Source organism: Mytilus californianus, unplaced genomic scaffold (assembly GCF_021869535.1).
Source record: "Mytilus californianus isolate M0D057914Y unplaced genomic scaffold, xbMytCali1.0.p SCAF_3, whole genome shotgun sequence".
NCBI classification, from domain to species: domain Eukaryota; kingdom Metazoa; phylum Mollusca; class Bivalvia; order Mytilida; family Mytilidae; genus Mytilus; species Mytilus californianus.
Window position 1 is genome coordinate 47,710,018 of NW_026262679.1, and position 14,004 is coordinate 47,724,021.

At 33.8% G+C, this 14,004-nt stretch overlaps 2 protein-coding genes and 1 long non-coding RNA gene across 19 annotated transcripts in view; all 3 read left to right on the plus strand.

Annotated features, from left to right (window-relative positions):
* The window catches only part of LOC127734719 (uncharacterized), a 147,526-nt gene that overhangs the window by 117,497 nt on the left and 16,025 nt on the right, over window positions 1-14,004 (plus strand). The gene's annotated exons all lie outside the window — the stretch shown is intronic.
* LOC127734718 (uncharacterized) overlaps window positions 1-14,004 on the plus strand; it is a 57,107-nt gene that overhangs the window by 41,689 nt on the left and 1,414 nt on the right. For all 5 annotated transcript variants that reach the window (XM_052244733.1, XM_052244737.1, XM_052244734.1 and 2 more), the window contains one exon: window positions 368-479. In XM_052244733.1, the coding sequence (XP_052100693.1) occupies window positions 368-479 (112 nt within the window). The remainder of the gene's footprint in view (window positions 1-367; window positions 480-14,004) is intronic.
* On the plus strand, window positions 2,160-5,776 carry LOC127734739 (uncharacterized). Its single transcript, XR_007997734.1, has 2 exons — window positions 2,160-2,443; window positions 5,163-5,776. It is a non-coding gene; the product is annotated as an uncharacterized LOC127734739 (long non-coding RNA).

Consider the following 14,004-nt stretch of genomic DNA (forward strand, 5'->3'; position numbering starts at 1 on the left):
GACGACGTCGTCATTAACAACGTCTGATGACATGCTGTTAATAAAGAGTAATTATGTATTGTTAAATAACAAAAATCTACTTGCGACTATACGTCGTGTACTGTGCTACAACCCTAGAAAAAGCCAACTAGAAAATGGCATTACATCGACCACCGAAAGCTACATTTTTATATAGCCTCGGTGTTCGAGTGGTCAAGGGCGCTGGACACGGTGCAGGCGGTGATGCCACGATGTCACAAAAGCAAGTTTCGAATCCCGCTAAGGGAAGAACAAGACTAAACATATGTTTATCAAAATGATTCCAAAGTGCACAGCAAACTGAATTGAATTACATGCTGACAGTTTTTCTATATGGCATTTTTTTCAGAAAAAGAAGCCATAAATGGAAGACTTATCCCAGGTATTACAGCATTAGTTGCTTTTATACTTATTGTGGTTCTGATGGTTGTATACATAAGAAGAATTGACAAGAATTATAGGTAAGTTTGCAATAGTTTTGATGAAAAAAAAAAACAATTTTGGCACCTTTTTCAACAGAAGTGAACTTTGAAATTGTCAGAGTAAAAGGTACATTTTTCACCTGTTTTACTTTTCCATCTGTTTTTAGTCGATGACCATTGAATAGTCTTTTGCAGTCGAAATGTGTTTATAACGTGACAATTGATTTGCACATCAAATACGCCGATGATGATAACGTTTAAATACTTGATGTTGTGAACGACAATCTATTTGTCGAGTTTAGTGGATTGATATTTCTTCATCAAAAAGTCAACATTTTGATGTGCCGTCATAGTGCACAATTACTGGATGACTTGATTTTGTACTCACACGAAGCTGAACTCATACATAACGTTTTCCAAAGACAAATAGAAAAAGCATCTTGCAAACTTATTAAATTTTACTTTGAGATATATTGATGATGTTCTGTCACTCAATAACCCACATTTCAATCAGTGCTTACTTACTTTAGATTTCAGAGTGACCTTGAGATTGAGGATATAATCAAAAGAAGGTTTGCTTCATATTTTGGTCTTTACCTCTATGATAAAAAAGAAGGACGATTTTAAACTAGAATTTATGACCAACATTTGATTCCATATTCATCATTTATTAATTTCTCATCTCTCAGCAGTAAACAAAGGCAACAGTAGTATACCGCTTTTCAATAGTCATAAATCGATTAGGCGAAAACTAATACGGGTCACAAACCAAAACCGAGGGAAACACATCAACTATAAGAGGATGATACAGTAACATACCCATCTTCCCTATCGAATCTCGTTTACATATCACAGTTATCATTGCGATCTTACATGTTTACACTGTAAAGACTTCACAAACAGGGGTATGGTTCTCACAAAAAAAACTGCGTAACAAAGGAAGAGCTACTGATTTCAAAACTTATAACTGTATTGATTCAATTAATTTGTCTTGTATTTTAATCTCCTTATTTGATAACATAGAGTCATCTATTATAGCAAATACGTATAAAAGCCCAGTAGAAGTTCAAGTTTGAATCATACTCTAGTTGCTTCAGACGACAGTTTAGAAAAGAGTGACCCTTCAACACGAGACAGTGAAAGCACGAAGTTAAGGTGGCTCACCCCAATAAGGACCCCCGGTAGAATTTTTTTATTTTCACATATTTTGTAGATTTGTTTATGCTGAATCCAAAAATGCAAAGAAAAAAGGGGGTCACCAGTCTCGTTTTCCCCTCAAATGGAAGCGAAATGTGCAATTTTGACCCTATTTCCAAACTTTTACACCCTTTCAACAATAACGACTACATCAAATTCAAAGACTTTTAGAACCATGTCAGTATGATTATTATGTGAAAAAACAATTAAATTTGAAATGTAAACGTTCCCCTTGGTTGTTTTAGACTTAAAAATCCTTTTATTTTCAGATTTGTGTCTAAATTTGGCATTTTTTTAATTTCAGTTCAAGGCTAAAAATATTGGTTAAATCGATTTTTCGTAAAATTTTCCCGGTAGATTTTTTTTAAAAACGGATATGTCAAAGCTATGAACTTTTCGAGCATTTTAAGGTAAAATAAAATGGGGGTCACCAGGCTTTTAAAAAAGTTACGAGCTTTTGTTTAACCCCTCTACCCCATGAGGTCTGATTTCAATGCACTCCATTAATTACTTTATTGTGATTTTGTTATTGATGTCTTTAAATAAATAATGTTTGTATTATATCAATGGACGAAAGCTGAATATAAATGTGATGAACATTTTACTGTTTGTTATAAAAAAGCGAAATTTTGATTATTTTGGTGAAATACGGTAATTTTGTCTGGCGCGAGTTGCTTCCCTCTAATCTGGCGCCATAATTAGACAACCGAAATTTCAGGGTCGCCATTGCTGAGCAGCATACTGCACTGATAAATACGACCATGTGCATGAATAACAGACATAGTGGCGAATAGACAACGATGAAGGTAGAGTCATTACATAAGAAAACATCGATTTTAATATATAAGACAGCCAAATGTTATCAGTATCACGAAAAATACAAAGTGGGGGGTTATTTCAAAATACTCGCTACTGTAGAAAATCACTGCGGCTGAAACCTTGCATGGGCTAAATTTCTGTTCTATGTATAATCGTTATGGCTGGTATCTTATTTATGTGTTTACTTGACCCTTACCTGCTAACTGGCAAGTTGTGAACATGTATAGCCTGTTTTGAAAAAATATCCGTGTCAAACAGTCAAAGAGGAGGGGATGGTCATTTTCAGCATCTCATGATCTGCGCTACCGTTAGCGTCAAATGAGTCTTGATTTTATATCGTCATTCGTAAAATCTAATTTTGTAGCCACGTTAGGGTCAAATGAAGTTAAATATTTATCGTTAGCGTCTATAATGACTAGTAAAACAGGTTGGGAACAAACCCTCTATATGGTGTTTATACCTGTATAGAGGAATAATCCTTCTATAGAGGGATAAAAGAGGGGTATTTTTGTTTAGACTGGATTTTAAGCAAAATAGGGCAGAATGGCATTTTCTAGTTATATTTGCTATAATCTATAGCACTATATATGCATCAATTATTGCACTTTACTGTATTCTGTATTTCTTTACAAAAAATGGCCTGGGATGCCCAGTTTTCTGCTACAGTGACAGAACTTGCAATTTATTGTATAATAACCTATCTGAACACCTGATCAACAACAAAAGGGACATGCAGTTGACCTTTAAATTTTATGTTAAATCTAACAATAGAAATTCTGTTCAGTGAGGCATAACTGAGTGGAATTTACCTGATCATTATAGCTTTCAATTATGGTGTACAATAGATTGTATATTCAGTCAGTTTAGCAGTAAACTGGGCATGTGAAATGAAATTCAGTACATCAATTGGTGCATCAAATGTAGCAGGTTACTGCCATAATAAGTAGAAAATGCCATTCTGCCCTATTTTGCTTTAAATCCAGTCTTACTAACAAAAATACCCCTCTAGAGGGATAATTTTATCCCTCTATAGAAGGATTATTCCTCTATACAGGTTTAAACAGTACACCATATAGAGGGTTTGTTCCCAACCTGTAAAATGGGGTACCCCATAACTTCCCTCGGACAGGGGTTCATGATTACCACTCCCTATCCCCAACTCCCATTTCTCTTCCCTTTTACTCTAAAATTTTCTCCCCTAACTTCTACTTCCATCCCCCTTGCTCCCAGACAAAAAAATTGCAAAATATATTTCCCAGATTATTCATACCCCCCCCCCCCCCCCCCTCTTTTTGAATTCTTGTCCTTTCACCCAAAATCATGTTTGCTCCAATTCACGTTCATCCCTTTTACATTCCCACCCTGAGTCTGTTTGTACCTTTCCTTTTATCTAAATCATGCTTTTGTTAGTATAGTTACTATAACAATAAAATAAAGATATATTAAGTTTATTTTTATTGTTTAAAAATAAAGTGACTCACACGAGATCAAAGGTTTTTTTTCTATTTATAATCTTCATAAGATTTACTTCTACCAAACTGGTTACTTTTATTTTCACTCAGACCAGGCTAACTAACGGTAACAGACCTGCACATGATACCCCCTTTTCTCGCTTCCTGATCACTCATTCCCATTTTCCATTATCCCTGTCCACCCGCTCAAGGGGTTCGATTGTTTTTCGTTTGGTTTCTTGAGAATATAAATGGCCTGATTTGTAAATTATAACCACTACAGTACGAGGCAATACATTTTATTGATGGATTCGTCTTGATCACAATTTGTTTACAATTAAACAGTCCCCCCCTCCCCTGTCTCTCTTTTGTATAAAAAATTCCATAACTTCAAGTATTAGGTTTAAACATACACGTAGGGCTTATCTTGTTTACCAAATAACACATACATTTGAGTTGAAAAATTCATTATTGTTTTGTGCTTAGTATTTTTAAACACAAAATTTGTATATCCCATATTCCAAACAGGTTACAAATTAAGACACCTCAGCATAATTTGGTTGACGAGGAGTACAAATGTAGCTCAGCTGCATTTTAGAATTTTTAGGCAAAGAAATAACTTGTCCCTGGCATTGAAACAGCATGCCCCGAGAAGTCTGTCTTCAACATATATATAAAAACAAAATCACTATTTACACTTGCTGTGCATGTAATTTTATTTTGTTTGCTCATTATTGTTGCCACAAATTCTTCATTTTTTTACGCTGTAGTGGAGTGGGCATTAAGTTTTACCCTTGTCTGTCTGTACGTATGTCCCAAAATTGGTGTCCGTTCTCAGTTTGCCTCAACCAAATGTTATGAAACTTATACACAATGCTTATTACCAACAAACACAGCTCAAGTTTGAATTTTTTTGGTGGTGTCACTTTTACTGTTCTAGAGTTATGCCCCTTTACAAATGGAAAAATTGCTGAATTTTTTGTTTCTGTTCTCTAACTTTAGTTTGCCTCATCCAAATGTTATAAAACTTATACACATTACTTATTACAACAAAATTCAGGTCAAGTAAAATTTTGGGTAGTGTCATTCTTACCGTTCTTTAGTTATGCTCCTTTATAACTTTATATGCAAGTGGGGGCATCATCTGTGTCCCATGGACACATTCCCCATTTATTTAAAATATGAACTACATTATGCTTTTAAATGTCAATCATGGTTGATTTTCTGACAGAATTACTCTGACATTTAATTTCAGGCTTCAATTACATGTAAGAGGAAGGAATGATTTGTTGTGAAAGATCCTGGAATGTTCAACTTTACTTGGAAACTATTGGCAAAGAACTGACAGAAGCCAGTATCATCTTGTCTTGCAATTGGGAACTATATGTAAAGTGCAGAAACTTAAGAACAACATTAGAAGCCAAGATCAACAATACTTGGAACTACATGTATAATCAAAGTACTGTCAGAATCCATATGAGAGAACCCAAGATCATCTACACTTGGTGTCTATATGCAAAGTGTTGTCAGAATCCACTTAAGAAGCCAAGATCAACTATAATTTGGAACTATATGCTTTAGTGCTGTCAAAATCCATAAAAAAAAATCCAAGATCAAAAGGACCTACTTTACCTACCTGTCCCAATGATGAATACAGATTATTGAGTTTTATAAAAAACACTGATGAAGAATATTGATATAAAAATAATGAAAATATAGAGCTGATCAGCTAATGATTGTACATGTACATGATGTATACATGTCAACAATTACATAGTGTATTGAAATTTACAATGCTAATAAATGTTTTATAAATTTGATCTCATAGACATTTTAGGAATAAAAATCAAAAATGTTTCAAAAAATGAATTTTAAAAGAGCTGAATTAATTTTTTTTTTGCAGTCTGTAGTGAATTTTGCTGCAAACACAATTCATGATATGCAAATTGCAATATATGCAGTTGTCTTTGATACAGAAGGTAGCTATGAGATTTGTAAATTTGGAAATCATAATACCAAGTGGCAGTTGTGGTAAATGCACATGCCTTTGCCTCATCTTTTACCTCACCAACCCCTGACCTAAATGGCCACTTGAATTATTTTACATCATTTGGCATTTGTTTTCCATCCATATGCTATTCAGTTTCTATTTCAAAAGTTATATTTTCTGGATAAAAGGAGAAATAAAATACAGTTTTGTTCAATGAGACAGCAACAAAACAAAACAACCAAAAGAATTATATATTGTCTGGGAAAACTTGTGTCTCACTATTAACTGACAACATTTTTACCTACTGTAAATTCAGAAATTATTGCGTGCATTTATTATTGCGATTTTTGACGAATGGACTAAATTGCGAGTTTAATTATTGCGATTACAAAAAAAATCTGCATAAAGATCTATAATTCAGTTATCAGAATGCAAGTTCTTATTATTGCTGTATTCACCCTGTCGCATTATTTGCATTAAAAATAACCTCACAATAATTTCTAAATTTACAGTATCACAATGATCCAGATTAATTTTGTTTTGTAAATTTAGATATGCACTCAAATTAATACAGATTGCTACAAAGATCTCAAGCACATTTCATGGATCAGTGATCAAGGTTAAAGTTACCTGATTAGGGTTGTTTATCAGATACTGTTAGCAATAGGTCATTTGTCAATGTCATGTTTTTGTGTTTTTGTCTGTTTTTTCTAATACTAAAAGTACAGTAGTAGATAAACTATATGTATGCAATGATTCACAAATGTAAGAAGTACATGTCTGTCTGGCAGTTGTCATTGACCACATTTGCATGGTTCATTGGTCAATGGTAAGTCCTCTTTTAACATGCTACATTGTGTAATCAATGGGTTATTATATTTGGTGTATGGTATGATTATTAAATGTATATATTAAAATATTAAGTAAAAAGATGTGATATGATTGTAAATGAGACACTCCACAAGAGACCAAATGACACAGAAATAAACAACTAAATGTCACCATACGTCCTTCGACAATGAGTAAAACCTATACTGCATAGTTGGGTATAAAAGGCCTCCAAATGACAAATGTACAATTTAAAACAATTCAAATGAGAAAACTAACGGCATGATTTATGTACAAAATAATGAATGAAAAACAAATATGCCTGTCTTGCAGGGTCTATCTGAACTTAACCTTATGTTCATGGTTTTGTCTGTTACTGGCATACTATATATATGTTTAAAATATTTGGTTGATGGGGTGATTGTAACAGAGGCAGATTTAGGGGGAGGGCCCATTGGTTGATTATATAGGGAATCACTGAAGCATGACTGGAGCAGGCCTCTCTTAGGCAGTCAGCCCCCCTCTCCCCCCTTTTCATGAAAAATTCTGGCTCCGCCACTGTGTAAGTCTGGCTTGGATTGGTTTATCTGATCATTTTCATGATCATTGATAATATTAATTTTTTCTGATACTTGTAGTGAAACTTTATCTTTAGGAATATCAACATAAAACCAATCATGAATGATGATTAGTAAAGCAGGTGAGACATTTCAGCTTGTGCACTCTTGTTAACACAAAAATTATATGGACTGCCGCTAGAAAATGAATGGACAATGCATGCTTGGTATGGACAAAATTCCTCCTTTTTACCATACGAGGCTGCGTATTTATCTCGGTTGGGGGTGGGGGAGGGGGCACTTCCTATATTCAAGGTGATGGGACGTGCCGCTGGAATATGTCACCTTTTCAAGCTTGAAAATATGTGAAAAGGTCGGGAAAACTATCAAAAATATATGATAAGATCAATAAAGTTGCCATAACTTCTTCGTCTGTCATCTTTCTTGGAGTTCCGGGGTGTGATTTTATCAACCAAATTTTCTCTTTTAACACTTTGGTATTCTAGTCTTACATTACACTACATGAAACCCAAGCATTATAGGGAAAAGGTTACATTTTTACCTACGCAATATATGAAAAGGTATACATTTTTGAAATATAAATTTTTGAAAAAGGTGGGCCCCAGCGGCACCCCTATCAATTAAGTATTGAAGTGCCCCCTCCTACCCCCCCCCCCCCCCCCCCGGAGGTATTTATACATCCAGCAGTATGAACACCCTGTCATAGCAAGGGATTATCTGTCAGATTAGGGAAGTCATATTTCTATACCCTACGATATGAAAATAAGGAGACGTGGTATGATTGCCAATGAGACAACTATCCACCAAAGTTCAAATTTATAAAAGTCAATATTAAAAAAAATTGCATCTCCATATTATCATCATAGGCCGATAATTACGTTTCTTTGCAGCTAGCAGGTGGGTCAAACCAGTGTTCACACATCATTAAAAAAGTTGTCATGCATATTTCTTGCCGCAATGACACACTCCACTTTAATTTTTTTAAATCAAGAACTTTCCTTATTAGCTTCCCTTTTGAAACAAGAGGCTCTCAAGAGCCTGAACCGCTCACCTGTATTTCAAAGGAGAAGATTTTTAAATGTTAGCAAACTTGATGAACAAATTGTGTAAAATTGTCTTTAAAGGGCAATAACTCCTTAAGGGATCAATTGACAATTATGATCATATTATCTTTTTTGTAGATCTTACTTTGCTGAACATTATTGCTGCTTACAGTTCATATATATCTATGATAATATTCAAAATAATAACAAAAACTGCAAAATTTTGTTAAAACTACCAATTCGGTGGCAGCAACCCAACAATGGGTTGTTCGATTCGTCTGATAATTTCAGGGCCGATAGATCTTGACCAATTAAACAATTTTACCCCATGTCACATTTGCTCTAAAAGACTTAGTTTTTGAGATATAAGCCAAAAACTGCATTTGACCCTTATGTTCTATTTTTAGCCATGGCGGCCATGTTTGTCAATGGATACAAACTTCGGATACAATCTATAAACGAGATACCCTAAGAAACATTTAGTTAAAGTTTGAAGGTAATTGGCCCAGTAGTTTCAGAGGAGAAGATTTTTAAATGTTAGCAAACTTGATGAACAAATTGTGTAAAATTGTCTTTAAAGGGCAATAACTCCTTAAGGGGTCAATTGACAATAATGGTCATATTAACTTTTTTGTAGATCTTACTTTGCTGAACATTATTGCTGCTTACAGTTTATATATATCTATAATAATATTCAAAATAATAACAAAAACTGCAAAATTTTGTTAAAACTACCAATTCGGTGGCAGCAACCCAACAATGGGTTGTTCGATTCGTCTGATAATTTCAGGGCCGATAGATCTTGACCAATTAAACAATTTTACTCCATGTCACATTTGCTCTAAAAGACTTAGTTTTTGAGATATAAGCCAAAAACTGCATTTGACCCTTATGTTCTATTTTTAGCCATGGCGGCCATGTTTGTCAATGGATACAAACTTCGGATACAATCTATAAACGAGATACCCTAAGAAACATTTAGTTAAAGTTTGAAGGTAATTGGCCCAGTAGTTTCAGAGGAGAAGATTTTTAAATGTTAGCAAACTTGATGAACAAATTGTGTAAAATTGTCTTTAAAGGGCAATAACTCCTTAAGGGGTCAATTGACAATAATGGTCATATTAACTTTTTTGTAGATCTTACTTTGCTGAACATTATTGCTGCTTACAGTTTATATATATCTATAATAATATTCAAAATAATAACAAAAACTGCAAAATTTTGTTAAAACTACCAATTCGGTGGCAGCAACCCAACAATGGGTTGTTCGATTCGTCTGATAATTTCAGGGCCGATAGATCTTGACCAATTAAACAATTTTACTCCATGTCACATTTGCTCTAAAAGACTTAGTTTTTGAGATATAAGCCAAAAACTGCATTTGACCCTTATGTTCTATTTTTAGCCATGGCGGCCATGTTTGTCAATGGATACAAACTTCGGATACAATCTATAAACGAGATACCCTAAGAAACATTTAGTTAAAGTTTGAAGGTAATTGGCCCAGTAGTTTCAGAGGAGAAGATTTTTAAATGTTAGCAAACTTGATGAACAAATTGTGTAAAATTGTCTTTAAAGGGCAATAACTCCTTAAGGGGTCAATTGACAATTATGGTCATGTTAACTTTTTTGTAGATCTTACTTTGCTGAACATTATTGCTGCTTACAGTTCATATATATCTATAATAATATTCAAAATAATAACAAAAAACTGCAAAATTTTGTTAAAACTACCAATTCGGTGGCAGCAACCCAACAATGGGTTGTTCGATTCGTCTGAAAATTTCAGAGCTGATAGATCTTGACCAATTGAACAATTCTATACATGTCAGATTTGCTCTAAAAGCTTTAGTTTTTGAGATATAAGCCAAAAACTGCATTTGACCCCTATGTTCTATTTTTAGCCATGGCGGCCATGTTTGTCGATGGATCAAAACTTCGGATACAATTTATAAACTAGATACCCTAAGGAACATTTATTTAAAGTTTGAAGGTATTTGGCCCAGTAGGAGAAGATTTTTGAAATAGTTTACGACGACAGACGACGGACGACGACGGACGCCAAGTGATGGCATAAGCTCACATGGGTCCCTTCGGGCCCCGGTGAGCTAAAAAACGCATGTCAAAAAGTAAGACAGAAGTTAAAGTTTGCCAATATCACCGACTATTATAGCGTCCCTGTGTACTGGGCGGAGTTTTAAAATTACAATCCCAACTTTTCCTGAACCTAGTAAGTAGTATAGATTTTGTGTATATACATTGTATAATGTCTTTAACTGGTAGTGTTTAGAACTGCCCGGTAGAATGCGGATGTGTGTCCTAGGCTAAATCACGACTTGGTCAAGCCAAATATTTTGCGCCGCAAAGCATGTGGTATTGAGGGATAATAGCATATACCGATATATAAGGCCGGAATACTAGTAAGGTCCCGGTTGCTATTGACCAATTTTCATCTACATGATCAACTATTGAAAACTGCAAATTATTGAAATGTCCGGGTTTTTTTTCTGCGTAAAACAAAAAATGTGTTGCTCGAGTTCCGTTAGTCTATTATAATATTCATTCTTAATCAATTATTTTAGTTTTTACGCTGATATTTCCTCTTTCTTTTTTTTAATGCGAACTCTGTTGGCATATTGATAGATACAACAGAAAATAGAAAATTAACAAATAGCAAAATAAGTAAAAGGAAAATATTATAAATAGAAAACATTGGCCACGATCGAGGTCTCATGTTATAGTACTAGAGTTCCAAATTTCATAGAATCATGATACGAGAAAATTTGTTAGATATTTTCGTGCCCATTATTTGATAAAGTATATAAATCTTTAAACAAAAATGTAATGTGTGACTGTCAAGTATTTAGTCTTTGTTTGAAAATTGTAATGTCCAAAAAAAATTTTGGAAAATAAAAAATACTTAACTATTATCAAAATTTTGCAGTGTTAAAATGTTTCCCATACTCCAGAATTGTTATGTTCAAAAATTTTTGGCAAATAAAAAATACGTAACTATATATTATCAAAATTTTGCAGTGGGAAAATATTTCACATACTCCGGAATAAGATCCTACCAATACTTGGAAATGAAGATATTTCAAGTAAAAAAGAGATTTATGACAGTAACAAAATGTTATAAAACGCCAAACGGATAAAACGGTTAAAAGTTCATTAGAGCTTATGTTGACTCTGTTTGTATACTTTGCTGACTCTAAATAAAGCTTATTTATTATTTTTTATTTATTTATTATTTATAGCGTGCAGATGAACCTCGATGCCTTTATACTACAATACAATACAATACTATAGCATACTATATGGGTTTTACTTGTTTTTGAAAGCCGAAAGGTGACATGCAGTTGTTTACATCGCTATCCTTTGTTTACGGTTAAACATTGCGTCATTGGCAAAATATTTTCATATATATACTAATACATCTAAAAGACATCTTTTGATATATTCAACCAGTATTTAAATGAAAATAGGGGGCGAACGGATCCAAGGGGCGAACGTGTAGGGTAAGAATGTGTTTTTGGAGCGAACGCACCAGATACCGTCGTACAAGTCAATATTTATATTTTCTTTTTTTTAATGTTATGCTTTAATATATCATGTATAATTCTGTCCTTTTTATGTGAAAAATGAACAAACCACTCTGTAGTCCTGACCGTACGTACGTATTTCCTGTTTTGTGGCTTTTGTAGAACGTTTTGCATGGTTTGTTGACATCGGGAAAGGGTGCTTTCATACACGCCCGCGTTCCAATGTCGTCAAAACTATTTTTGAGAAAACCCCTCAAGGCGACCGTTTCCAAGGCGCTCGTCGTTAGTAACATGCGTTAAAATATGCGCACTGTTAAAGGGCCGAGCCACCTTAAGATTTGATCTCTTTGGCCATTTTATTACAGAAGACATCAACCTTGTGCAGGACTGAATGGTCATAAACTTTCTAAAAAATTGACCCAAAGATTGTCTTCCATCAAAACCAAAGTGGAAAAGTGTCGTCAGGTCATTAAAGATGCTCTTTCCTCCAGTTGTCGTATAAATTGGTGTAAGCGAGAGAATGCCGATGAAAATACTTGATTCCTAATGCAATAAATGTCTGAATATTTGGAATATTCACCTTTCACATCTCGAAAATAATTTAGAAATTAATAAAAGGGCAATTGATACGCCCATTTTAAAAAGAAAAATTGTAGTACTCGCAAAACTTGTTATCTTCGTACAGGACAACAAGGCAGTCAACAATGTGGCTGTGGTATGATGTTGATACTACACGTTATTTCTTAAAAGTAACACTAAACATTCTTCTACATTCCATAGAGAGGCTGATAGTAAATATTCATATCACTACACATCTCAGCTTAATGCTGCCTCTGAATATATGTAGATACCTACTATGTATTGGCTACCTTAACTGCACAAAAAATATTAAAAATTCTTTACATCGCGGCTTCTAGTGGTGGTTAATGGCTAATTTTCTTTGCTGTTAACTCTTTCCCTTCCTTCTATTAAAGAACTTGTTATTTTAATGTTTGTGATAAAGCATATGAAAATAATGGAATCAATTATTTTTGAAGCGTCAACAACTTTTTGGATGTTTTGTAAAATTATGTGCTTTTAATGGTCCATTTAATTTGGTTGAGAGTTATGTCTTTTCGACTCTGTACAGTACACTTCCACACAATCTTATCAAACAGACGTTCTCTTACTCTTATCTTATTAAATGGACGTTTGAAACATAAATTGCAGATTTGTTCGCTAAAACTCAGATAAAGCCTGATAAAAAAGATAGATATGCTAGATATATTTACTGGAACTGTGATGAGATGAGTAAAGCTGCAAAATTTTCGTTGACAACATTTTTGTACGTTTTGGCAATACAGTTTTCGACAAATGTTAATCATTCCTTTTGGCATATAATTATCCCTTAATAGCAGACGCGTTGCTTTATTGGTATGAATCATAGTTTATGGTCAAAATCAGTAAAAATCCGTCTAAAGTACATTTAACTGATGGATTTAAGACCACTTATTGTTACCTTGATGATACCATTGCTTTAAATAATCAAGAATTTTATAATTTTACAGCGGCAAACTAACTTAAAAAAATCTAATACCGATAGAACTATATATCAGAATTAACGACAAAAGATACGATTTTTCGTTCCCTTTTGGTAACTTTCTTTTTTTGGACGATTATGTTCGTTTGTCCCCTTCTTACGGTGTGTACATATCACAACGTGTTCGCTATTCCTATGTCTGTAGTCGCGGTTACGATTTCAGTGAACATAATCTATGTATAACATATAAATTATTAAGTCAGGGATGTTGTCATCACAATTTGCTTTAAACCTTCACTAAATTTAATATTAATACAAATATTTGAATAGAATGTGTTGCTGTTAAATTCTTCAAAAACTTGATATGATATCCTTATTTTTACGGTGACATTGTTTATAGAGTCAGTTAACTTTTTTTATTGTGATTATTGGATAAAATACATTTATCAATATCATATATTAAGATTACGGTAAAAGAGAGGCGAAAGATACAAAAGGGACATTCAAACGCTAAGGGTCGAAAATAAAATGACAACGCCATAGCAAAAAAAGAAAAAGACCAAAAAGACAACAATCTGTACGAAAAACACAACATAG